This window comes from Calidris pugnax, unplaced genomic scaffold, assembly GCF_001431845.1.
Source record: "Calidris pugnax isolate Ruff unplaced genomic scaffold, ASM143184v1 scaffold63, whole genome shotgun sequence".
Classification (NCBI taxonomy): Eukaryota; Metazoa; Chordata; class Aves; order Charadriiformes; family Scolopacidae; genus Calidris; species Calidris pugnax.
Genome location: NW_015090852.1, coordinates 1,400,396 through 1,428,122, shown reverse-complemented (window position 1 = coordinate 1,428,122; position 27,727 = coordinate 1,400,396). Strand labels below are relative to the sequence as shown.

Sequence of the window (27,727 nt, the reverse complement as noted above, 5' to 3'; positions counted from 1 at the left end):
CTCAGCCTGAGAAATGACTGTCAAGAGAGATGCAGTACTATGCCAGGGCACACACATTACCCTTTTGCACTCATATCTGCAGAAGTCAGGCATAGCTTTTTCAAACATGTAACTTTTCTGTAGTCAGGCATAGCTTTTTCAAACATGTAACTTAACTTTTCTGTGGTTACAGAAAAGGCAAATTATAGCTAAGAGCATCCTCAGTTCCAAAGCCTGCCTTTTTTCCAGCAGGATCTTCTCTCCTTTACATATACAGAGCTGGCAGAAACTTGTCATTTTACTTTCAGGAGATATTACACTGGAAAACCTTGCAGAAGGAAAACATCAGTTAAAAATGTACTTCAGAATTAGTAATATATGATGTTTCCAAAACAGAATTTGCTCTGAGGGAGTTGGCAGGGGTTGTCTGAACCGATGCGATTCCTGACAGTTTCACTGCCTGCCGTTCCAGGCTGAGGCTGGGTCAAATTGCAGAGTCATGGCAAAACCCAGGCAGCTCTGCTGGCCTGGCAGAGCTTTATAACTGTACAGACTGACCTGGGGTTGTGGACCCGACAGAGGCAGAAGACACGGGTGGCCACCTCACTGGGCAGTTTGGCCTCTTGAAGCTGTAGGGGTACTGCACATGGGGAGCTAGGGGGCTCAGATACCAAACATGGGAATCACAGGGAGATGGGGCATTTACAGGCTACCCCAGAGCACTGAGTGAGTGACCTGGCATCATCTGAAGTCTGATGTTGTGACCTTGGCTACAGGAAGTTCTCCTGTGGCAGCAATTTGAGAAAGGCCTTCAGGATCACACGCTGCTTCAGGCTGCTTCATGCTTCCTGAAAGAAGGACAAGACCTTTAAAAGAAGAACATTCAAAGACAAACAAAAATTTGTCCATACAATTCTGCACAATTTCTGTACAATTTCTTCCTAACCAGTCAGCTGGTAACTGAATCATCTAAAGCCCAGGGGATGAAGGAGGTACCCATTATCAGATACACAACCAAGCCATGCTGGCACTGGGGAAAAAAAACCAACCTTGGTACAAGAGGAAAGAGGTGCAAATGATTTACTTGAATGATCCACCAGGGATAAGGCAGAATGATGTAGAGCAGCAAGAAGAGATTGATGAACACAACCAAGAGGCAAGCACAAGGCAAGGGAAGGGAGGGAGGGTGCACAGGCAGGAGAAAGACAAAGTTGCTATGGTATTACAAGGAAGACAATCTGTAAAGATATTAGAGCTGTGGAAGGCAGTAGAGGACAAAGAAGACAGATGTAGAAGTGGCAGAGCCAGCTAGAAGAACAGCATAAATGCTGAGATAGCACAGAGATGTTGGGGTAGTGAATGAGAAGTAAGGCAGTGGATCAGGGGTGAGTTGAATGGGCTCTGAGAAACTACTCAGGCATTACTGTTCTTTAATATTCGCTTTCTCCGGATCCTTCGGACTCATCAGAGGTAGAAGTTTTGGGACTCAAGCAGGCCTCTACTTCTGGGACATTTTCTTGGAAATATTTTTCTGGAAAAAAAAAAGAAAAAAAACAAAGCAACAAACCAAACTCATTAAAAATACGACAGAGTAAAAATGTACCCAAGGTATCACGTTCTTAACAAACAAATTAGCCTCTCCTCCCACTTTGATGTCAAAGAGATGGGATACACTGAGGGAAGAAGTTTTGATTCCCATTCTTTCTCCTGTGCAGACCCAGTTGAGAAAGGACACAAGGAAATACTTTCACCCACAACAAACATGCAACCTAAGGAACTCCCTGCCACATCATATTGGCATGATCTGACAAAGAGTCTAGAGAAAACCCTAGGGTGTGTGCAGCCAGAGAGGGTCCTGCACTAAACAGGAGATGAAAGAGGTGTCCTCAAATACTGCTTCCCTCTGTGAGTCTAGGAGAGGGTTCAGAATACTGATTCTCCTGACCTTGCCCTTCTTCGTGTGTGGCTTCTGGGGTGACTTTCCCTTCTTTCTCCAGCTCACTCTCTAGCTCTTTGATTCTCTGCAGAGCTTCTTCCAGCTTCTCTTCAAGACCCTCAGATCTCTCCTCTGCATTCTGGGCACGGATCTCTGTTTCTCTGAAACACAGAAGCAAAGATACTGCTGAAACCTGAAATCTAAGCAGCTGCTGGCAGGATACCGAAAAGAAAGATTTAGAAAGCTGAAGTGTTCAGTAGGATTGACTGACTCTATAAAACACGTTTATGGTTTCAGAGAAGGGCATTGTTAGAAGATCTATAAAGGACTTCATGGCACATCTATATGTAAACCCTGCAAATTGAATTAATTTTCAAACTCAGTGTTTGCTAGCAAAGGGTGAGATGCCGATCTTCTTTGTGCAAGGATAAATACAGAGCACAGTCAATTCTATTAGCAAGGCTAATGAGATGGGCTTATTCTGGATAATGCAAGCTCACAGACAACACAAGGAGTATGAGGGAGTGCAGTTCGGAGTGCCCAAGCCTGCTTAAGCGTGGAAGTAATTACCAGACAGAAACCTTAAAGTGGTTCTGCATAGAGTTTCTTGGGTGTCCCTTCATTGTCTTCCCCACACTTAGGCACAACATTACGTGGGGCTGTACCTACCAAGCTCCTGGGTACTAGAATCACAGAATCTTAGTGGTTGGAAGGGACCTCCAAGATCATCAAGTCCAACCACATAAAAAACAACAACAAAAACAACAAACAAAAAAACCCAACAACAACACACAACCACAAAAACAACCAACCCAAAAACACCACCCACCAACTAAACCCCACACCCACAACCCCACACACTACACCCCACCACAAACCAATAATCTTGGGCACTAGAGCATGCCCTGAAGAGCCATGTCTACATGTAAAGCCCCTAGAAATGCTCAGCTGCATTCATGTAGCACCTTGCAGTGCTAACGGGACCTGAAGTATTAAGAAGTCTTACAGAAAACCATGATGAGTACCTCTGCAGTGTACCTCATAAGTACACAAACCAGAAAATCTGCTCACAGGTGAAGGAGAGCTGACATGGGTCATGTCTTCAGCTAACATAAATCACAGTCAGTGGCCCAAGACAATCAGAATGGAAGGAAACCCAACATTAAGCCAACAAATATTGGAGAACCAGAACCATATCAGAGAGCAGAACAGGCACTTGCCTGGGATGAAAGCCTGCTCTGCTCACCACCCGGCACAGGACCAGTACTCACATGAGCTGCACTTGCAGGTGTTCCAGCATTGCAAGGGCTTCAAACTCTTTCTGTGAAAAAGGAGTCGACGGCTTGGTGGCAGTCATCTCCCTCTGTTTGGGAAGAGCAAGACCTTCTATGAGTGAATGTGAAACCAATAATGCTGCATTTCCTCTGCAGCATGTGTCTGGTTTGGTGCTGGTGTCTCAGTGCAGAGTCACAACACAGACAAGAGCTCGGTACCAGCATTACATGTAAAATCAGAGACTAGTTCAGGCACTGAACTCATCTGGGAATTAAAAATAGACTAAAACGCTTTTCTAACTCAGACATGAAAGTCTCACTGTCCCATAGTCTTGGGTTGCTGGTGAATTCACTGGGTTACAGGGGTTGGAGATGACTGTAGTCTGACCGGGAGGGAAAAAAACAGCAAAACAATATTCATAGAACACAAAGAGGCAGCTCCTCCAACAGGCATATCTAAGTTTTCTTCATCTGAAGACGACAACCAGGGTTTTTTCTGTAAGAGTAACTGTTAAAAGGTTCCTACTCTGAACTTTGGATGGTAATTGTGATTTCCAGGGATTAATTTGTGTAAGACAAACCAAAGTACATGAAGAAACACTCCTGCCTCTCCCACTGTCACTCGTGCACTGGGTGCCCACCTCTAATGCATGAAGGGCAAGGCACACCCAGCAATGCAGCTGATTAGGAGCAGGAGCATCCAGTGACAGTTTGCCAACAATCCACAATTCCTGTACCTCTGGGCTCCACTCTGGATGACTGGTTGAGCAGGGAGTGACTGCAAAAGGCAGGCCCATATAACTTCTGAAGAGCAACTTTACCAAAGAGCACCATCCCAAAGGCAAGTGGAGAAAACGAGGACCTAGGAGGACAAAACAACCTCAACTTTCTTCCCTGTTGTTGTGGGACCTCCCTGAACCTCTGAATCCTCTTCAGCTCCTCCCATGTGCTCAGCACCAAACTATTTTCACCATCTGTGTCTCTGCAGATAGTTCTGGTTCAGACTACATGTATCACCTGTTATTGGTCCCACAAAAGTTCCAGGGCCGTGGCAATAATGGAGGACAGGAGGACAACTTGCAGCTGTGGTAACTGTGCTACTGATTATTTAAAATTGCAAAAGGAGAGGAACCAAAGAGAATATTAGCACCTTGCAGTGCCCCAGCAGGCTTGACAAAAGTGTTAAAGGGGGTCTCATGAAAGAGTCTGAGCAGACAGCTAAAAGCCAACTCCAAATCTCTGCCAACAGGCTAAAACCATTCATGCAGTGGTGACTCCTACCCCTGTAACCGAAACGATGTCTGACTTCAAAGACTTCAGGTGGACGTTGGAGTCATGTCCTACATATCTGATCATGTCTGCAGCAGCTTCATTGTCCTCGGTCAGATAATCCATACCAGCACCTGGCTGCTGCTGAGAGAGAAAAGGAACAAGAAACAGGAGATACCACTAGCTTAGCGGCATTCACAGCAGCTGTAAGGCCATGTTTCACATCACATACACCAAGCAATAATTTAAAAGGCCCTGTTGGAAAGTAGCACATTGCAGCTACTACAGCCACCTGCATAAGAGCAGTTTCCTCCTTTACTTCTAGTGTTTCTTCCTCTGTTATGGGTTTCCCGTTGCTGTTGGCATCTTCAGCTTCAAGCTCTTCCCGAGGCGAAGAACTGACAGTGTCCTTAAGCTGAAGCTTCAATTGCGATTCCTAAAAGGCACCATAAGGATCAAGTGAGTAGCACAGTCCGTCCAAATAATCAGGGCAAATCTAACTTTCTCTTGTGCGTATTTAGACTTGGACTTCAGCCAGCTAGGCGGGTCCTGAATATGAATATATTCCAAATCACAAATGAATATTTTAATTCCTGAACATTACATAAGCAGGACCCCCTGTGGCATACCTGCATAGGCCATGGCAGGGAGAAAAAGAGGGGCAGCACACGAGCTACAGCACTGGCTGTTTGTACACAAAGTCATGAACAGCATCACTTTGCTTAGGGGATTGAGTTCAGAACTGATGCCAACAAATTGTTCAAGGGGGGCAGCACACGAGCTACAGCACTGGCTGTACACAAAGTCATGAACAGCGTCACTTTGCTTGAGGGACTGAGTTCAGAACTGATGCAAACAAATTGTTCAAGACAATAAATAAAGCCATTTCCTCATCATCTGAATTTAACCTGTTTGGTATGAAAGTAGCCCAATGCCGGGCCAACCATCTATAAACCACATTTAATTGTCACAGGAAGTCTCAGACATCCATTTAGCCACATAAGGAATTAAACAAGATGTTCAGCCTGATCTCCTGGGCAAGGCAACCACCAGGATTCCAGCCAAAGTCCATGCCAATGGGTGAAGCAAAAGCTATCATGCACCATGGGGAACTGATCTACCAGTGGAGTAAAATCTCCTAGCTCCACTGAAGCTCTGGTTTTGCCTTAGACCTGCCCTCACAACAAGCACTGTGATTTTTAACCAGCTTACAATCATAACACCTCACAGTTCTTATCTGCAGCTTTGCGTGCATGCAGGTCTCCACATAAAATCTTCCCTCAAACAGAAGTGTAGCTACTTCCTGAAGGTAAAGTTTTGAAGCAGGCCTTCATTCAAAATGGTTCAACCTAGAACCACAAATGCAGAATATATATACCTCTGATCCAAAGAGGTTTCTCAGTTTTTCTAAATCCAGAAGGGAGACCGGAGTGCCTCTGATTTCTGAAAGGAGAAGACTACACACTTGAATCCAATTACAGCACTCAGTCTGGAAAGACATAAAAGAAAATGATTATTCAAGGATTATTGAGCAGAAAAAGATAGCTGTTGTTATATTAATTGTGTCAGTTAAATAATTCCACCTTTCTGTCTTTACCTGTTCCAGGGACCTACCTGGACCCTTCCATCCTCATCCTACAGAGGAAAAGACATATTTTTCCAAACTTTCTGTCACTGGCTAATCACTCCCACCAACTAATCCCTTCAACAAACTGCTCCTCAGGCCAGTACAGAACATCTGTCACATCCATTACCCCAGCCCATGTAGGGAGAAATGAGTGTAAATCCCAGGGGTTAATTTTTCACTTGCTAAGGTAACGCAGAAGAGAAGCACAAGTATTTTCAATCCCTGCAGAGAAGCTTCTTACGTTCCTTGAAGCAACACCATTTGCCCTGTGCTCAAGGAAGCTTTGGGCTTCAGGAAGGGTCTACCTTTTATATTCCCAAAGTGCAGACAAAGCTCAGCTAAACACTGGCGATGACAGTGGTAACAACTAAGAGCTTTACCTGCAAGTGCAGAATAAGGAGATGGCAGATCAGTTGACTGCAAAATGTTTTGGCTGCATCTGTATAAAGGTATATTGCACCAAGCACCCTTAGGAACTCCTGAGCACCGCTCAAATCTGGATGGACATGGCTCTGACAAGCTTTGAACCAGAGGTGAATCTACTGCCACTCATATGTAATAAATCTCCCAGGAGAGCCCTTACATATGTTCCCTGAAACAGGGTAGGAAAATACTAATACTGAACATGACCTGATCCAGGTTTATCTACTTTCCAGGACTGCAGAGTCAGTAGGAAACTTGGGAGACCACAGTAACCCACTGGAGTAGCAGGAGTCTTCCTCCTTGAAATCCTCAAATATATTTTTCTCTACCTTTTACAAAGCAAATGCAGTCTCGTTTACCCCAGACCTAGACAGTTGGAAACACAGGCAACTTTTACCTCGATCTTATTCAGCTCCTCCAGCTCAAAATCAGCTTCCAAATCCATTTCAGAATGTTTCTTTCGAATGATTGCATTGACAATATCATGGCAGGAGCTGCAAAGATGCAGAATGTCATTAGCCCCGCAGAAGTGCCCTCAAATGCTTTATTACCTTCAGCCAGGATCCTGCTGCTGTCAGCAAGGTACAGGAGCTATCTGCAGACCTCTGCAGTTGAGAAGTCTCCAGAAGAGCAATCCTTGCCTGCCCCACTCACACATTGACCTCCTGGACAGTGTTGTACTAACCCACAGTGGACGTGTGAGCACAGATCCTGAATCAAGGGGAGGCTTTGCTCCAGGTGACCTGGACTGCAGACTTGCTGTCTGTGGTGACCTTAGGTCCTCTGGAGGTCACCCACAGAAGGCTGGGCAGAGCCCATGCAGACACAGATGCCAGCAGGTTTTATAGCAGGTGTAAAGCAGGCACTGCCATTCTCTTTATGTGTTCCAATCTTATTAAGCTCCCTACAAATTCCAGTAAGGCCCCAGGATTAATCTCCCAGCACAGTACACATTTTTTTCTTGAGAAAACCCCTTTAGATGAAATTGATATCTGCTGATACCTGATTACGGAGCCAGAGAGTCTGCCCATCTCTGCAACAATCTCTTCAGCTCCGTGCTGCAGCTTACAGGCCTCCAGAAGTCTGAGCTCCTCATCCTTCTCGGTGTCTGACTCTTGCTGCCAGGGATGGTCCCAGGACACGCGGTCTGTTGTCACGTGTCTCAGCAAATTCACCACCCACAGGGTCAGGCTTTGGTGCAGTTCAGTCACCTGCATAAAATGCCAAAGCCAGTCTAAACCAGTAATAAATGACTGGTCTTGCCAAGTAGTCTGAAGTCAATGCATTTCACATAAGCCAATGTCCTACCTAGTTCCATTTGCAAACTGACCTAATGACAGAAACACTTGCTTTCACTACTTTTTCTCCCATATTCATTCCCATTACAAAGCCATCTTCTCCTGGCATGGAACTATCCTTCTCCCTGTTCTTGTTTAGGATCATACGCTGATTATCAGCCACATGGTGCTTTCTTTTTTCCAGAATTCAGCAATAAACCAAAAAACACACACCATGCTTATAGAACGTTTTAAAAATGCATGGTGAGAGCATTTGGTCTACAATCCTGGGAGAAAGAAGAAAAATCAGGGAGAGCCAGCAGCCAAAACAGTTGTCTGAACAGGAAATATCAATGTTATTCCAAAGGAAATGGGTGCTGAAGATGAAACAATAAAATTGCATTCATGCACTGTATAGGAGACCTTACAGCTATTTTTAGAGGAGTTCTCCTCTGCTCCTTTAACTGGAAGACAAAAGCCACAACTCAACTCAACAGGAAAGAAGGTGTCAAAAGAGAAATGAGCTTTCCTCATACCTGCACTCTGGCCAGATGGAAATTAAAGGAAAGGGTGAATACTACATACAGTGCTCTTATCCCTAGAAGTTTCAGGCTTGCACTTACTTTTTCATTAAGATCTGTGATGCTCTTCTCAACCTCATCATTCATGGACAGAACCCACTGCTGAATCATCTTAAAAAGTTCTTTAGGTACTACCCTGAGAAGAAAAAAAAACAAACAACAAATCCAGAAACAAATCTAGTGCACCAGACCCAAAGATCTCCTGTCACAAAGACATCTTGTGCTTCCCAGCTCAAGGAAAACTACATATTTTAGTACACCATATGCTGGAAACATGATATAGGCATTTTTATTAAAGCTATAGTTGTGGGCAAACTTGGCACTTGCAAGTAATCTCTTACTTGTTATGCTATGCATGTGCTCTGCAAATAATTTATTTCCTGATCATATTTACCAAACACAATGGAGTACAATGAGGAGGAATATGCCCCCAGAATTCTGACTCTAAGTGAATCACATATTTTTGGTTTTCTTCAAATGTCAAGATTTCCAAAGCAGGTGGCAGTTCTGAGGGAGACAGTGATGTTCCAGGAGTGATACTGAAGCCACCAACTGTTTCCACAGATATTGCCAAATCAAAGCAAATGAAAGGCAGTTGCCAATCATTTTAACACTTCAGCCGATCACGTTTATCCCACCGCACCAGGGTTCCCCCCCAAAAAATCATTTCTGTTTTCTTTGGAGTGACATTTAATGCACAAGGCCAGCCCAGACACAATTAACACCTTGGTCCTTACGGGAAATGTGGTTCCTTATCACCCTCAGCTTCATCCAACTTGCTGGAGCCTATAGAGCTCATCACTGCATTCGCCTGGGCCAGCCACACAGGAATATTGTGATAAAATGCCCGCAGCTCAGCTTCGTGCGTGCCAGAATGTCTCTTTGGCTTTTGCACCTTGAATAACCAATCTTCCATACTTTTCACCAAGGCTGTCAAAAACTTAGCTGTGACTGCGGGGGAGGAAAATATGAACCTTTAATTATAATTCTCTCAGCCAACAAAAACAAAGCTGGATTCAAAGAGGGATGCCAAGAGGGGTGAACAGCCTACGTGGGAACTGGCTACGCTTAGGACTAAGAATGAGCTGTTTAGTAAGCGCTGAATTCAAAGCAAGCTGAAAGAAAAGGGGCTTGATTTGAAGCCCTGACTTTCCTTCTTGTCTTGGCAGATTTGTCCCCCTCATTGCATAAAGGCTCAATATAACTCTTTCTTTGCAGTTACAACCCCGTTCTTCAAAGACGCAGGGGATACAGTATGCACTGATGTGCAAAAACACGTGGACAAGGTAGTAAATTACTGGTTCATTCACTGCTCTGGCACATGATATTCTCTGTTTACTGGGAATATGCTTGAAATATAACAACGCTTGCTCTTGATATCCAGTGTTTAAAAGCTGATGACATCCTGGCCTCCGTGACATCTTGTAACAAAGGTGGCATGCTAAGCACATGGAGGTGATGACAATTTTTTAAAATATTATTTTAATACTTAATTATTATTATTTCTACTGAAAGGCCATTATGAAAGGCCACATAAACAAAATAAATCCAAGTTATTCAAAATACACTCCCTGTATGGATCAAGAGAATACATTTCCTATGGCCCAGTTCCCAAAGCCTTTGTTAAAAATAAGCTAAAATCCTTCTTTTTCTGGACTTCACTGGCTGGAGCAATTTTGGATCAGATGTCTGTGCTGTGCTGCCTAGGTCTTAGTTCAGATCATGACTAACTATTAAGACTTTTGACAATCTGCTGTTAACTTTTTGCCTTGCTGGCATCTGGCCAGTTATGGCCTTGTTCTTTCTTTTTTGTCTCACTTTCTAGTGAGAACTACTGAGAATATTTACTTCCTTGAGGTGTCGCTTGGGATGGTCAGACTTATCATTCTATGTCAGCTCCTTTAGAAGGCTGAAATATAACATGTAGCATGAGATAATGTAGAGAAAAGCACAGGATAACCCTGAGTGAAAGAATAAGATGAGAGTATGAGAAGCAGCTTAGCAAACATGAGTTCCTGATGGCACACATTCAGTTTGGTTTTAGTCTGCTAAAAGGAAATAAGATGATTAAAAAAACATCAGAGATGAAACAATTCTGAAATCAGAAACGAGTCAAGGTCTTGCAGAGACAAAGGTTGAGAAGGTTAGTTGCAAATTACCCAATATATGTTTGTTATCTTACACAGGACATGATAACTCTCTATCAGCAAAGAAAACATTTATTTACATACTCTATTATCAAGATAATTTGTTATCTAGATTAAGATAACTTTGTGTTAATGATAAAGTAATAAAAAATATGTATTATCCTCTGAGACAGTGTTATCTGGTAGAGATCTCCAAAGTGATGTTTTACTTTACATTTTAAACATCCATTCTTTCCTTTTACATTTATTTTCTTTTCCATGCATAATCACAAACCACCTTTGAACATAACACGACTTCCCTTTGTCAATGCTCTTGATTCCCAGCACATAGAATCATAGAATTGACCGGGCTGGAAGGGACCTCCAAAGGTCATCTAGTCCGACCTCCCCGCAGTCAGCAGGGACACCCCCAACTAGACCAGGTTGCCCAGGGCCTCGTCGAGTCTCACCTTGAATATCTCCAGGGAAGGGGCCTCAACCACCTCCCTGGGCAACCTGTTCCAGTGCTCCACCACCCTCACAGTGAAGAACCCTCTCCTAATCTCCAGTCTAAATCTGTTCCCCTCCAGCTTGAAGCCATTGCCCCTCGTCCTGTCACTGCAGGCCTTTCTAAACAGGCTCTCCCCAGCCTTCCTGTAGGCTCCCTTCAGGTACATATCTGGGGGTCAGATTTTTTTACTTTTAGCTTTGGAAAAGGCCAGTACACGTTATGTCAACTGGCCCTTTATTACCCCCTACTTTCCCGACATCCCCAAGGAAAGACTAAACTGCAAAATTGGTCATTCCTTACCGTTATTCCCATCTATCCTTGCATTGTATTGCTGGTAGAGTTCACCTGCCCTTTGGTTTATTTCTTCCAGGGCAGCGTGCTGTGGAGGCAACGCTCCAGCAAAATCCCGGTGTCGATTCAGGACTGTTTGTCCCAGCTCCACCCAGTGCTCCTGCAGGCTGGCAGCGCTCCTCAGACTTTCCATCTTTCCCAGGTGACCCTCCCCTCCGTACTGCTGCAGGTCTTCTTTTAGTATCTGAAAGAAAAGTTGCAAGCTCGACGTACCCCCAAAAGTTGGCCTACCCCTTGGCTGCAACAAAAAGGTGATGGAAGTCAGGTAAGAGAAGTGTGATGAATCCATGAACATAAAGATGCCAGGGTGAATAAATAGCACAATAAATGGTGAACTTATTGGTGACAATTCTGAGCGCTTCTACAGATTAATGTCATTTATCAGTCACCAGAGCTGTCATCAGACAGTGCTCAACACATGACTAAGTTTAATGCATTGGCCAAACCATGATATTGGTCAATTATAACTTGTCATGTTCTTAAGCTTCTGCACAAAAGTTTTGAGCTAATGTGTTTTCGTTTACATTTGTGATGGGCAGAGATGCTCACTGTGGCTCAGCCAACACATGGTAATTTGCTGAGCAGATACCACTCAATGATACGTCCAAATGCCAAAAATCTTACATTTATCATGTTCTTGATATCTTGTAGGATTTCATCCAGTAGTTTTTCATTCATTGGAGAGGAGCTAAAGCAGAGGGAAAGAAGGGATGAGAGATGAGAGGAAAAACTCCTTTAGTAGCCAAGGTAAAACCAAGAGTAAAGACATACTCTTCTTTTTTTTTTAATCTTTAAAGATATATACCAAATTTGTGACACAAACTGTAACTTGAAAGAGAACTAAAACCCATCAGGCCCTACTCAACCAGAGATTTTTATTCTCTCATGTAGCACAACGCAGACACTAGGTCTCAGTTAAGAAAATATGTTACTTCCAGCAAAGATTAAAATCAAAGCACACACTAAAAATTCAGACATTATTAACTCTCTGATTGAAAACTATAAAGTGGTGTCTTTTATTAATGCACACATGTATATTTTGTGGTTTTTACTTGCATTTATACTTTGTTTTATTTCATATATCACAATGAACTAACAAAAAGCCTGCAAAAGATAATCACCTTAACAAACAAAATGACTTTGGATTTGAAACATCATGTGTCTCAGTCTCCTTTCGTATCTGTACATCAGAGAATTAAGTGCTATGTTGAAGCATTAACGTGTGTGCACTCGAGTTAAAACGAATCAAATAGCAGAATTCTGCCATAGCAACGACAGCTGCAAAAAGGACACTCTGGTTCACAGCAGGAGGGTACAATCCTTGCTCCTCCACTGAATTCAACCACAAACCCACACTATCTCTTTGGAGTTACTGTTAGGGACGTGACTATCAAAATATACTCATTGAGCAGAAAAGCAGAGCAGTGAGGGACAGTGCAAAGGGCACCTGAGAATCAGTGCACACTTTGCAGTGGGCTAGTGAGACCTACTGGCACAAGGCAAAGGTTGAGAGAGTCAACTGCTACCCCCAGTCCCTCTGGGCCACTCACAAGTCACTGCGATGGAAGTATTGAAGCCACTTGTTGAGGCTGCTGCAGACAGTTTGCAATTTCCCCAGGCTGGACTCCTTGGAACGCTCTATTTCTGCTCCAACACGACCCAGCCTCTCCCTGAACTGCTCGGTCTCTTCCTGCAGATCAGCCAAGTCTCCTGTGTCCTGCGTGCATCGGGCAAGAGGGTGGGAAAAAGGACTGTTGTCACGATTATTTTGATCCCAGTTGGAGGAATTCTCCCTTTGCCCTAGCTATTTTGAGATATGTACGTATCAGAGATCTGGGAAATGTCTGTCATTCCGCAGCCCAGCCCTCACAAACCCTTTGAGACAGGACTAGGGTGGCTCACCCTCCCCAGGCATGCCAGAACTGAGCACTTGACTCCTTGTTGCTTGTATGCGACTGACATAACATGCAGCCCCATATCTGCAAGGCCAAAATTACACTAGCCTGGATCTGGTTTGGTTTTATGGAGAAGGAACAGGGAGAAGGAAGAAAGCCACAATGAAGAAGAGGAAACAGAGGAGAAAGAAAAGGTTGAGGTAGAGAAAAGGGGCGTGGAGTAAAGAGAGAAAAGCAGAGACTGAACTTTTAATGCTTTGTTTGAAACTAGATCAAGATTTGAAAGTTCAAATAACAACCAAAGTACCAAATGCTTTACTGAGAACCATATACATAAACCACACACACACACTTTGAACAAGTACCCATTGCAGATGGGTCCCTACCTTTGAGGCCAGAAGGATTACAAAATGCTTGAGAACGTTGGTCAGTGTGCTTCCACTGTCATGAAGCCTGAGAACCAATGTGAGCTGGTTTCTGTCTATTATCTGAAAGAAACATGGTTATCTGCCCTGTTTTCTCCTGAGAGGAGAGACACCTGAGAGTAACACGGGAGCTTTACCATAAATAAAATGGAGATCAAGTGGTTGAGTCCACTTTCCTTACAATTAAATCTCTGATCTCCCCAACAGTCCCAGAAGTTCTGTGAACAGCTTTCATACTTGAACGAGATAAAGCAGGAGATCACAAACAAGGGAGACACAAAACAAGGAAGTGCAGAGTTAACCAAGAATGATATTTTGTGAGGAAGTGTAAGGCATCTGGCTACCATATTCTAAATTATGAGAATAGGAAGCTTTTTAGTCAAACCCATCTCTGAATGGAAACATTAATTTCACATAAGTTCTTCCTGCATGAACCGGAGATTGGTACCAGAAATGGTGTATAAATTAACCGGTTTCTATTTAAAAACCACACATGTGAAATGCAACAGACCTTGGGAAATGAGGTCAGGGCAAGTATGAGATGTGTTACTACTCAATTTCATTGAATAGAAATGTTCCTTGGGATAAAATCTGCCCTTGGAATAAAACTGCTAGTTATGATGGCTTATACCTTGCAATATATGACTGATCTCCTGCACCTACCTTCAGAGCCAGGTCATATGCTGCTGAGCTCCAAACGTCTCTCTCTTGGGCTACCAGCAGAATTTGCTCTTCCAGTCGTTTTCTCTGTAGCTCATATAATTCCCGATACTCTTCCAAAAGGCTAGAAGAAGGGAAAGACAATGAAATATGTGCACCTGTATTTCTCATCCACATTTAATGTCTTTCTCCCAAGGGTTTTCTTAGTTATTTCCTCTTCCTCCTCCCTTCCTCGGTCACCTCCTGCACAGCCTGTAAATTCACAGGTCCTTTTCCCTGAGTCCCTACAACACCTTTCTATTTCATTGTGAGTGTCTGACCAGTATAAATACAAATCTCTAAGTGAATTCATTTGCCTAAGCACTCACCACAACTCAGATACCAGTCACCTAAATCCTCAATTTCTCAGGTATCGGGGGATGTCCACAGGCTCTCAGAAGTTCAGAGCTGCAGGCTCTGTTAGACTATGAAGACCTCTCCAGTGGTGAATGTGGGGTGAAGAAAGTGGTAATTTGCTGAGCAGATACCACTCAATGATACGTCCAAATGCCAAAAATCTTACATTTATCATGTTCTTGATATCTTGTAGGATTTCATCCAGTAGTTTTTCATTCATTGGAGAGGAGCTAAAGCAGAGGGAAAGAAGGGATGAGAGATGAGAGGAAAAACTCCTTTAGTAGCCAAGGTAAAACCAAGAGTAAAGACATACTCTTCTTTTTTTTTTAATCTTTAAAGATATATACCAAATTTGTGACACAAACTGTAACTTGAAAGAGAACTAAAACCCATCAGGCCCTACTCAACCAGAGATTTTTATTCTCTCATGTAGCACAACGCAGACACTAGGTCTCAGCCAAAATTACACTAGCCTGGATCTGGTTTGGTTTTATGGAGAAGGAACAGGGAGAAGGAAGAAAGCCACAATGAAGAAGAGGAAACAGAGGAGAAAGAAAAGGTTGAGGTAGAGAAAAGGGGCGTGGAGTAAAGAGAGAAAAGCAGAGACTGAACTTTTAATGCTTTGTTTGAAACTAGATCAAGATTTGAAAGTTCAAATAACAACCAAAGTACCAAATGCTTTACTGAGAACCATATACATAAACCACACACACACACTTTGAACAAGTACCCATTGCAGATGGGTCCCTACCTTTGAGGCCAGAAGGATTACAAAATGCTTGAGAACGTTGGTCAGTGTGCTTCCACTGTCATGAAGCCTGAGAACCAATGTGAGCTGGTTTCTGTCTATTATCTGAAAGAAACATGGTTATCTGCCCTGTTTTCTCCTGAGAGGAGAGACACCTGAGAGTAACACGGGAGCTTTACCATAAATAAAATGGAGATCAAGTGGTTGAGTCCACTTTCCTTACAATTAAATCTCTGATCTCCCCAACAGTCCCAGAAGTTCTGTGAACAGCTTTCATACTTGAACGAGATAAAGCAGGAGATCACAAACAAGGGAGACACAAAACAAGGAAGTGCAGAGTTAACCAAGAATGATATTTTGTGAGGAAGTGTAAGGCATCTGGCTACCATATTCTAAATTATGAGAATAGGAAGCTTTTTAGTCAAACCCATCTCTGAATGGAAACATTAATTTCACATAAGTTCTTCCTGCATGAACCGGAGATTGGTACCAGAAATGGTGTATAAATTAACCGGTTTCTATTTAAAAACCACACATGTGAAATGCAACAGACCTTGGGAAATGAGGTCAGGGCAAGTATGAGATGTGTTACTACTCAATTTCATTGAATAGAAATGTTCCTTGGGATAAAATCTGCCCTTGGAATAAAACTGCTAGTTATGATGGCTTATACCTTGCAATATATGACTGATCTCCTGCACCTACCTTCAGAGCCAGGTCATATGCTGCTGAGCTCCAAACGTCTCTCTCTTGGGCTACCAGCAGAATTTGCTCTTCCAGTCGTTTTCTCTGTAGCTCATATAATTCCCGATACTCTTCCAAAAGGCTAGAAGAAGGGAAAGACAATGAAATATGTGCACCTGTATTTCTCATCCACATTTAATGTCTTTCTCCCAAGGGTTTTCTTAGTTATTTCCTCTTCCTCCTCCCTTCCTCGGTCACCTCCTGCACAGCCTGTAAATTCACAGGTCCTTTTCCCTGAGTCCCTACAACACCTTTCTATTTCATTGTGAGTGTCTGACCAGTATAAATACAAATCTCTAAGTGAATTCATTTGCCTAAGCACTCACCACAACTCAGATACCAGTCACCTAAATCCTCAATTTCTCAGGTATCGGGGGATGTCCACAGGCTCTCAGAAGTTCAGAGCTGCAGGCTCTGTTAGACTATGAAGACCTCTCCAGTGGTGAATGTGGGGTGAAGAAAAGGGAATCCCAGCACCTGAGCAATGAATGCAGCTTTCATGTCTTAAAACCAGAAAACTAGAAAAGTTTTGAACAGCTTTCTATCCCTTTGAGGAGGTTAGGATTTATAGTGAAGTTCTCTTTCCCAGAAGGAAATGGGCCCTCACCTCTCCTTCCCAACAACCCCAAAAGAATGATACCAGCACGCTGCAGAACTCTCCCAACCTCAACTTCAAAAGCTTCAACTTACTTTACACTCTCCTTAGCCTCCTGCATGCCTGCAGCTAGCTCCTCTTGAGCTTTTTCTGCTTCTTTGGTCACCTCGCGGTCTGGGAAAAAGGACTGTTGTCACGATTATTTTGATCCCAGTTGGAGGAATTCTCCCTTTGCCCTAGCTATTTTGAGATATGTACGTATCAGAGATCTGGGAAATGTCTGTCATTCCACAGCCCAGCCCTCACAAACCCTTTGAGACAGGACTAGGGTGGCTCACCCTCCCCAGGCATGCCAGAACTGAGCACTTGACTCCTTGTTGCTTGTATGCGACTGACATAACATGCAGCCCCATATCTGCAAGGCCAAAATTACACTAGCCTGGATCTGGTTTGGTTTTATGGAGAAGGAACAGGGAGAAGGAAGAAAGCCACAATGAAGAAGAGGAAACAGAGGAGAAAGAAAAGGTTGAGGTAGAGAAAAGGGGCGTGGAGTAAAGAGAGAAAAGCAGAGACTGAACTTTTAATGCTTTGTTTGAAACTAGATCAAGATTTGAAAGTTCAAATAACAACCAAAGTACCAAATGCTTTACTGAGAACCATATACATAAACCACACACACACACTTTGAACAAGTACCCATTGCAGATGGGTCCCTACCTTTGAGGCCAGAAGGATTACAAAATGCTTGAGAACGTTGGTCAGTGTGCTTCCACTGTCATGAAGCCTGAGAACCAATGTGAGCTGGTTTCTGTCTATTATCTGAAAGAAACATGGTTATCTGCCCTGTTTTCTCCTGAGAGGAGAGACACCTGAGAGTAACACGGGAGCTTTACCATAAATAAAATGGAGATCAAGTGGTTGAGTCCACTTTCCTTACAATTAAATCTCTGATCTCCCCAACAGTCCCAGAAGTTCTGTGAACAGCTTTCATACTTGAACGAGATAAAGCAGGAGATCACAAACAAGGGAGACACAAAACAAGGAAGTGCAGAGTTAACCAAGAATGATATTTTGTGAGGAAGTGTAAGGCATCTGGCTACCATATTCTAAATTATGAGAATAGGAAGCTTTTTAGTCAAACCCATCTCTGAATGGAAACATTAATTTCACATAAGTTCTTCCTGCATGAACCGGAGATTGGTACCAGAAATGGTGTATAAATTAACCGGTTTCTATTTAAAAACCACACATGTGAAATGCAACAGACCTTGGGAAATGAGGTCAGGGCAAGTATGAGATGTGTTACTACTCAATTTCATTGAATAGAAATGTTCCTTGGGATAAAATCTGCCCTTGGAATAAAACTGCTAGTTATGATGGCTTATACCTTGCAATATATGACTGATCTCCTGCACCTACCTTCAGAGCCAGGTCATATGCTGCTGAGCTCCAAACGTCTCTCTCTTGGGCTACCAGCAGAATTTGCTCTTCCAGTCGTTTTCTCTGTAGCTCATATAATTCCCGATACTCTTCCAAAAGGCTAGAAGAAGGGAAAGACAATGAAATATGTGCACCTGTATTTCTCATCCACATTTAATGTCTTTCTCCCAAGGGTTTTCTTAGTTATTTCCTCTTCCTCCTCCCTTCCTCGGTCACCTCCTGCACAGCCTGTAAATTCACAGGTCCTTTTCCCTGAGTCCCTACAACACCTTTCTATTTCATTGTGAGTGTCTGACCAGTATAAATACAAATCTCTAAGTGAATTCATTTGCCTAAGCACTCACCACAACTCAGATACCAGTCACCTAAATCCTCAATTTCTCAGGTATCGGGGGATGTCCACGGGCTCTCAGAAGTTCAGAGCTGCAGGCTCTGTTAGACTATGAAGAGCTCACCAGCGGTGAATGTGGGGTGAAGAAAAGGGAATCCCAGCACCTGAGCAACGAATGCAGCTTTCATGTCTTAAAACTAGAAAAGTTTTGAACAGCTTTCTATCCCTTTGAGGAGGTTAGGATTTATAGTGAAGTTCTCTTTCCCAGAAGGAAATGGGCCCTCACCTCTCCTTCCCAACAACCCCAAAAGAATGATACCAGCACACTGCAGAACTCTCAACTTCAACCTCAACTTTGAAAGCAACTTACTTTACACTCTCCTTAGCCTCCTGCATGCCTGCAGCTAGCTCCTCTTGAGCTTTTTCTGCTTCTTTGGTCACCTCGCGGTCATGTTCTTGTACCTCATACAGCTCTCTGAAACAGCAGGGAATGTTCTTAATGCAATTTAGCTCAACCCAAAGGTCTCTAATCTGGCAGACACAGACTGGTGGGCCCTACGCTATCACACAGGGCTCTCTTCCTCCTACACAATGATCTCACTGTAGGGGTGAAAGTCATCTCGATGATCTTCTCTTTCCAAGCACACATGTTGCTCCAACAACAACCCCTTTCTGCAGTCCCCCACCAATCTTTCCAAGCACACATGTTGCTCCAACAACCCCTTTCTGCAGTCCCCCACCAGTGAACCTTCAGCGTGCTAAGAAAAGGAGGTGGTTTTGACATTATTTGGCACTAAGAGGGTGCAGTAAGAGTGTGAGGAGGCTCAAGTGTGGTCCCTGTGGCTTTGCTTCAAATCATAGCACTGTCTTCCTGCTTCTATAGGAGGAAGATGAGAAAACCAAACAAAAATCAATGGACTAAGCCTAGGGCATAGGGATCAGGTGGGACTCATACCTGGCCAGCTGTCCAACATTTTCTTTAAAATGGAGTAGGTCTTCTGTAATATGTTTGTTCACCAACCGCTGTGCCATCATGTTTTTGTAGAGGAACTTCATCTGTTCAGGAATCCGCTCCAGGAGTCTCACGTACCTCTGCCTGCAGTAAAAAAGAGTTAAAAAAGGTATTTACCTGGGAGTGCAGTCTCTCCCCACCTGAAGATCCTTTCCTTTCTCTGTACTGAAAGCTATCTAGAAGGCAGTCTTTCAAGTGTTTGGACTGGGAATTTTAAACACTCTAGAACAATTTATTTGCTACACTTAGTGTTAATCTGAGCACAGGACACCAGCTGTGAGGGAAGTACCAGCTATTCTATGTGTGAAAACTTCTATTGAACGGCACACCAACAAGGTGCCCAAACTTCAAACTCCAGATTACCTAACAGAGGCTCATTAGCCCTGATTTTTAACTGCAGGGCAATCCTATTTCACACCTGGTATCAGATCCCACGTCAATTACATTGTTTTGCTGGGCAAGGACATTAGGAACAATATGCACTGTCTTATGCTACTCCCAGGAGAACACCTGCACAAATCAAGAGGGGGATTAAGGGTGGTTGGCTAATGGTGACCTGAGCTTTGAAAGCAGCTGTCCTCTCTCCTTGCAGTCCACGCTGACCTGCCGAATCAGCTCATGGAAAACGATGTTGTAGATGTTCTGCTCTGCCTTCATCAGCTCCAGCACCTTGTGAAGCTGGCAAAACAGGCAAGAAAAATCACAGCCTGGCAGAGCCTACTCCTTTAACAACGGAGGTTAGCACAGATCTGTCATTTCTTCTGAAGGAGGCTTCCCTTTGAGGACAAAACACTACTAAAGGTATGAAGGAGAAGGGAAAGAGCCTTTCTGCATGCATTCACAGGTTTGTTTTGGAATGTGTTGTGTGCTATCCTGACTACCCTCCCGTCAACATCCATGGAGCTTCTCTGCTAATTCCAGCTGGGGTTCCTGCTGAGGCAACGCTCCACATTTTTCAGAAATCCTTCCCCACCCATTCAAACTTTTTCCATTACTGTGCAAGAATAACACAAAATAAGGTCGAGCAAGGTACAGAAGTTCTTTGACATCTGGTTTTTAGGTGTATGAAGGTTTCCAATGACCTATTTTGTAACATAGCAGCCTGTCTCCCAATGAAGAGATGAAACAGCTACTGCCTTCATTCCTCCATAGTAATAATGCCAAATGCATTCCTTTCTGGCATTTTTGCCAAAAAAAAAATGTATTTCCTACACCAGCAAGACAACTGTTTTTTCTTTGTGGATCAGATGAACAGAAGTTCAGGAGAGGAAACCCCTGGTTGTTACAGGACCTACAGACAGCTGGCTTGGGCAGAAACTACCTGCTTGGAGGCCCCTTAAGCACAGCAACAGTAAACACTGGGGAAAACAGGATGTTATTTTTCTGGGTACAAGGAAGTTGTTTGGGTCCAAACGAGATATCTACCTGTAAAGGCCCTGTTACTCTGATGAGCTTGTCTACTCCAGCTTTTTCCAACATGCTGTCCATCACTTTCATCAGCTGGATGACCTCTAACCTCCCAGAAGGTTTCCTGACAGACCAGAAAGAGACAACCTCCCAGAAGGTTTCCTGACAGACCAGAGATACCTCATTATTCTGTATAGCAAGTTAGGATATTTTCCCAGGAAATTAAATTCAAACAGCTTTTTGTTTTTTTCCAACACCAACTTCATGTGGGCAATACTTACATGGATGGGAACAGCCGTAGTTTCTTTTCACGGTCTTCAAGCAGTGTTGTGTATTTACTGAAATGAACATAAATGTCAGAACTTGATTAGAAAGCAATCCTTCCAGTGCTAACTACAGGATCTCACTCTCCCCTTCAATCTTTGTCCCATGTACAAGCTGATGCAGGTTGGAGAGACAGAGAAGGCTCTACTGGGCTGCTCTTCAGTGGGAGCATCTAGAGCCTAACATGAGAATTGGACCTCCTGCAGCTGTTCCCCCAGCCAGAACTCCTTCTTCTTGCCACCAACAACACAAATCTTATAGGAATCCTCTCCCTTTAAGACCTGCCATGGTACTTGGCTAAAAAGTGAACAATGGGTTTAAAAGTTTCTGGTGGTGCCAGAAGAGCACCACATCCACATCACAACCACCCAGAGCCTGATCATAGGAGACCATCAAAATAAGACGACAGTGTTCTGTTACATCATGTTGGCAAAGAAGCTGTGAGGATTTCACCCTTAGTCTTAGTATTTTAATGCTTGAACAATGAGAAAGAATCTTCTTTCAATTTAGTAAGTTTGCCAGAGAGACCAAGGAGAGTCTCAGTAGCCTTTTTTGGGCAAGGCTTGGTAAATTCAATTCAAAATTCACAGCCTGAAAAATGAAAACAAAACAAAAAACTGCAAACAAACAAAGAAACAACAACAAACAAAAAAACCCCTGAGAGTGGTGAGATCACTCTATCCCCCCCGTTCTGAAGAATTGAGGACAAACCCTTGTAAACCAGAAATCACTCACTCGTCGAAGTACTTCAAGGGCAAAACTCCCCTGTTCTTCACGATGTGAAATTCCTTGGGAATCAGACTATCTGCCAGGGTGCCTCGCTGGGGATGGAAAAGAGAGAGAGCACAAAACATCAGCATAAAAGATGTGAATGAACTCCAAGTTCCTTCCCAAAGAGGACACGGGTTTGGTAGTGGGAGAGGGAAGCTCCATGTAGTGTCTTTTCATGCTGCTTTTCCCTTTCCTGCTCCACATGTCCAGAGCCTGACAGAAACAATCTCCCTCTGAAAGCAGATTGAAATGACTAACACCAAACTGTGGTGGAGAAGCTGGGAAGCTGTGAGCTGCAAGGAGAGGTGATGAGTTTTAGGACCAGGATAACATGTATGAGGACCTCCCTTCTCCCAGCTAGTGATACACACAGAAAAACACCTGAATGACAGCACTCACAGGAGGATGTGGGACTGTACCACGGCTCCCTCTCCGACCCTGAGGACCTTCAGAAAAAGAGCTTCTGTCAGGCATTGCTTCCTTAGCTCCTTGTCCAGACACAACGTCACACAGGTAAGAGACATCCCTGAAATGGAGGGGAAGAGCTCCTTCACTGACCCACCCCATTGGCAACCTACCAAATTCTAACCTAAACCATGCACAAGTTTGTTCTGCTCAGCCCAAGGCCAGGCTCACGGCCAGGACGCTCTCCCCTGGGCCAAAATAGACAGATGATATCATGTTTTTTAGACAGATTGATGTTTTTCGGGCATCGCCTATCCATTTTTCACATCTGCTGCCAACGCCCTATCACACACACATCCAGCAGCTGAGCAAGAGCAAAACATTTTTCACTTCTCAGCACCATTAAGCATCGCTTATTTACAAAGAAGTGTAAGGCTATTCCCTGCTAAGTCTATTAAAGCCAGAAGAGCTTCTTTTCTTAATCACGGATCACAGAGCATCCCAGTGAGACTGGCATCCTTGGGAAGGATAGTTCCAAGAATGGCTCATTTAGCAACTCTTTTCTTTATTATGTGCAAGACATCTTTCCCTTGAACTTCTCCAGCCTGGTTTGTTCAGGCAGCACAGCCACTTACCATTAAAAAAAAAGACCAAGGGAGAGATCTAGCTCCACGTTCCCAGCTCTAAAGTCTTTCCATCACCCTGGGCTCTTTATCCCTTCCTTTGCTTACCTTCCAGCGCCTGTCAAACTGACAGGGTGGTCTGTCAGGTGTCTGAACTTGCTCCGACGATTAGGATAATGCCAAAGCCGATCTGGGGTTTGCAGGCAGCCCTGCAGACAAGGCACACGTGGCTGTCACTTCTCAGCGAGGAACAATGCCAAGGAGTGGGGAGAGGGCAGGGTGGCTGTCTAAACAAGCTCCGCATCGTTATTTCTGTCTTGGGGCTAGAGCAGCTGGTAGGGACACCACCACAGCCTCGGCAAGGGCTTCCCAGCAGCACCAGAGCAGGTTTTGCCACCCCTGGAAGGCAGCACTTTGGATCTGCGTCAAATAACGCCCTCAGAAAAGTGATACGATATAAGATAAAATTAATCTCACGAGGTCGGCAAACTTTTGCCCAGGGAACGAACAGACAATTCTGGAGAAGAAAAGGCAGGAGATGGAAACGCACTCACCCTGAAGCCCATGGGGGGTTTGGTGGTTTTTAGGGACTGTGTGTGCTTTGGGCTGTAGAGAGACCTGCTGGCGCAGGTCAGGCTTCGGAAAACCTCTTCTGGAACAAATCTGTGCTCCCGGGGGGGAAGAACAGGCCTGATGCGGTCAAGCATCTTTGAGTTGCCCCCCAGCTTGGGGATCTCTGGAAAACAGCACGTCAGAACCATTTCAACAGCATTTATTCTGCTGGTGAAAGAGAAAGCAAAAGCGATGATAAAATACAGGGCTGAGAAAAGCCGTGACGAGGTGTTTACTCCCTTATCCCAAAGCAGGATCAACTCCGTCTAAAACACAGGCAGCTAATCCCATTTTTAGCAGTTGTTAGATCTTCGGTGAAGCCTAGAACAACAGTTACCTCCTGACTACAGGAGATAAAGCACTAGTTGCACAACTGTGCCAAGCTGCCAGCTACGCAGATGCCAAGGGATGCTGTAACCAGCTAAAGTTCACGTGTTTCTGTAAAGCCATTTCCCTTCCGATGGATTGCCAGCAGTTGGCTTTCTGCAAAGAAATTAACACCCTAAAATTCCAGTAATTGCCTAACTAATGCAGAGAAACACCCTGCTGTTAAAGAGGAGCTGGAAGGATGGAGAACCAGATGTACGACCCTACCTGGCCGGTCCTCAGCTTTTGGTCCAGGAGCTGGCACTCCCCTTCTGGGCATGCTGAAGCCTTGTTTTATTTTAAGGCTTTGCCAAGGAAACACGGACTAATGGATGGATCTAGAAAGAGAACGAAACCTGAACTTGTACTTCACAAGGTTAACAGAGTGGTTGGTTTTTTTTTTTATTATTTATTGTGAAGAAAAGCCCCTTATGCCGGACAGCAGGTTATCTCAGTTCGGAAGAAGCTTCTCAGTGTTTGCTACATCCTCCACAGGGGTGTTTGTTTTTCCATCTACAAACCCCACTAAGCACAACTGCTTCTTTTATACATTTAACTGGTCCAGATATTTAATTGTATGTCTCCAATTATTAATCGCCCTATCACACACACATCCAGCAGCTGAGCAAGAGCAAAACATTTTTCACTTCTCAGCACCATTAAGCATCGCTTATTTACAAAGAAGTGTAAGGCTATTCCCTGCTAAGTCTATTAAAGCCAGAAGAGCTTCTTTTCTTAATCACGGATCACAGAGCATCCCAGTGAGACTGGCATCCTTGGGAAGGATAGTTCCAAGAATGGCTCATTTAGCAACTCTTTTCTTTATTATGTGCAAGACATCTTTCCCTTGAACTTCTCCAGCCTGGTTTGTTCAGGCAGCACAGCCACTTACCATTAAAAAAAAAGACCAAGGGAGAGATCTAGCTCCACGTTCCCAGCTCTAAAGTCTTTCCATCACCCTGGGCTCTTTATCCCTTCCTTTGCTTACCTTCCAGCGCCTGTCAAACTGACAGGGTGGTCTGTCAGGTGTCTGAACTTGCTCCGACGATTAGGATAATGCCAAAGCCGATCTGGGGTTTGCAGGCAGCCCTGCAGACAAGGCACACGTGGCTGTCACTTCTCAGCGAGGAACAATGCCAAGGAGTGGGGAGAGGGCAGGGTGGCTGTCTAAACAAGCTCCGCATCGTTATTTCTGTCTTGGGGCTAGAGCAGCTGGTAGGGACACCACCACAGCCTCGGCAAGGGCTTCCCAGCAGCACCAGAGCAGGTTTTGCCACCCCTGGAAGGCAGCACTTTGGATCTGCGTCAAATAACGCCCTCAGAAAAGTGATACGATATAAGATAAAATTAATCTCACGAGGTCGGCAAACTTTTGCCCAGGGAACGAACAGACAATTCTGGAGAAGAAAAGGCAGGAGATGGAAACGCACTCACCCTGAAGCCCATGGGGGGTTTGGTGGTTTTTAGGGACTGTGTGTGCTTTGGGCTGTAGAGAGACCTGCTGGCGCAGGTCAGGCTTCGGAAAACCTCTTCTGGAACAAATCTGTGCTCCCGGGGGGGAAGAACAGGCCTGATGCGGTCAAGCATCTTTGAGTTGCCCCCCAGCTTGGGGATCTCTGGAAAACAGCACGTCAGAACCATTTCAACAGCATTTATTCTGCTGGTGAAAGAGAAAGCAAAAGCGATGATAAAATACAGGGCTGAGAAAAGCCGTGACGAGGTGTTTACTCCCTTATCCCAAAGCAGGATCAACTCCGTCTAAAACACAGGCAGCTAATCCCATTTTTAGCAGTTGTTAGATCTTCGGTGAAGCCTAGAACAACAGTTACCTCCTGACTACAGGAGATAAAGCACTAGTTGCACAACTGTGCCAAGCTGCCAGCTACGCAGATGCCAAGGGATGCTGTAACCAGCTAAAGTTCACGTGTTTCTGTAAAGCCATTTCCCTTCCGATGGATTGCCAGCAGTTGGCTTTCTGCAAAGAAATTAACACCCTAAAATTCCAGTAATTGCCTAACTAATGCAGAGAAACACCCTGCTGTTAAAGAGGAGCTGGAAGGATGGAGAACCAGATGTACGACCCTACCTGGCCGGTCCTCAGCTTTTGGTCCAGGAGCTGGCACTCCCCTTCTGGGCATGCTGAAGCCTTGTTTTATTTTAAGGCTTTGCCAAGGAAACACGGACTAATGGATGGATCTAGAAAGAGAACGAAACCTGAACTTGTACTTCACAAGGTTAACAGAGTGGTTGGTCTTTTTTTTTATTATTTATTGTGAAGAAAAGCCCCTTATGCCGGACAGCAGGTTATCTCAGTTCGGAAGAAGCTTCTCAGTGTTTGCTACATCCTCCACAGGGGTGTTTGTTTTTCCATCTACAAACCCCACTAAGCACAACTGCTTCTTTTATACATTTAACTGGTCCAGATATTTAATTGTATGTCTCCAATTATTAATCTTACCACTTGTTCTTCTAATGAAAAAAATATTTCCGTTAGCTTCATAATCTCCATGAATTCTCATCTGAAGCCTTTCACCCCTCCCCTAGCCTTGCCAATATATATTGTTGTTTATAAATGCTGTTTGTATTAGAACTTGTTGACCTCCTTATCAGTTGTTATCCTTGTTCCAATTAGGTTAATGACATTTCTTTGCCTTCAGATACACAGTTGTGGGTGTAGGTATAATCTAGGAGTAATCCTGCCAGGTAGTTTCTTGTCTTGCTGCATAAATGGTTTTTCTTGTGAAGAAAACATAAACATTCATTAAATTCTTTTTTTTTTCCTTTAACAAGTCCGTTTGGCAGCACACAATATTCCTACCAGAGGGGATGGGAAGATTAATGACCCTGTTCTGCAGCGGCTGCAGTTTAAGGACACAGAGAAGACTCCACTTCGGCGCATGTGGTGCACAGCTGGTAAATATCACATTAAGTTCTTGGCACACAGACCCTTTTCAGGCCCAAAATAAAGGGAGAAACCATCAACATGATATACATTTGGCAGTTGCTCCAATTTAACATGCATTAAACTGGGAGAGGTTAGAAACTCGGGTCTGTTGCAAGACCTATAAAGTCTTTCCGCAGGCTCTTCTCCGGCTCTTCCAAGGATGTCCCCTCCTCCAGCAGAGGTGTGATGGCTGATACCCAGCTTATGAAACCCCAACTACCCTTCACAGCTGGTATTTAGCTCTGGCATTTCCTGATGGCTTTTTAGGACCTGAAGAAGGGCTTATGTAAAAGGTTCTTCCCACGCACCCAGCCATGGAGATCTCCTCCCCACCCTCCAGTGGTCTTGCCTGGTACCTCCAGGCTTGGGCCTGCCACCCCATCTCCATCCCTCTCCCCTCCCTGTCCTTGGAAAGGGGAAGACTTGAAGTCCCATCCAGGCAGGCTGGGAGGGGGCTGTGCCAGGGACATCCCCCCCATACCTGCTAGCCCTTACCTGCCGGAGGAGCTTCTCCATGGCTCCATCACCATGGAAACACAGGGCTTTCACCACAACACAGAGATGCCCCCCCAAAATCAGGAGCCGCAGAGAAGAAAGAGGCCAAGCCACTCTTTTTTTCTCCCCTAATAGCAAAATATATTTCAACTCCTGTAATACAGTAGATTATAAACAGCT

General features: G+C 44.2%; 1 protein-coding gene across 1 annotated transcript; it reads right to left on the bottom strand.

The window, feature by feature from the left end:
* Nucleotides 1-1,172: 1,172 nt before the first annotated feature.
* AXDND1 (axonemal dynein light chain domain containing 1) lies at nt 1,173-26,246 on the bottom strand. Its single transcript, XM_014943325.1, has 26 exons — nt 26,195-26,246; nt 25,543-25,724; nt 23,685-23,864; nt 23,239-23,339; nt 22,502-22,628; nt 22,067-22,152; nt 21,289-21,345; nt 21,026-21,131; nt 20,157-20,278; nt 19,544-19,684; nt 18,959-19,063; nt 18,237-18,357; nt 17,535-17,636; nt 12,905-13,071; nt 11,979-12,042; nt 11,304-11,538; nt 9,104-9,317; nt 8,409-8,502; nt 7,511-7,719; nt 6,906-7,002; nt 5,837-5,947; nt 4,751-4,894; nt 4,471-4,602; nt 3,187-3,278; nt 1,925-2,076; nt 1,173-1,510 (listed from the first exon to the last, which is right to left on the bottom strand). Exons 1-26 carry the CDS (start codon nt 26,244-26,246, stop codon nt 1,410-1,412), a joined length of 3,294 nt encoding a protein of 1,097 aa, XP_014798811.1. The 3' UTR covers nt 1,173-1,409.
* Nucleotides 26,247-27,727: the final 1,481 nt, after the last annotated feature.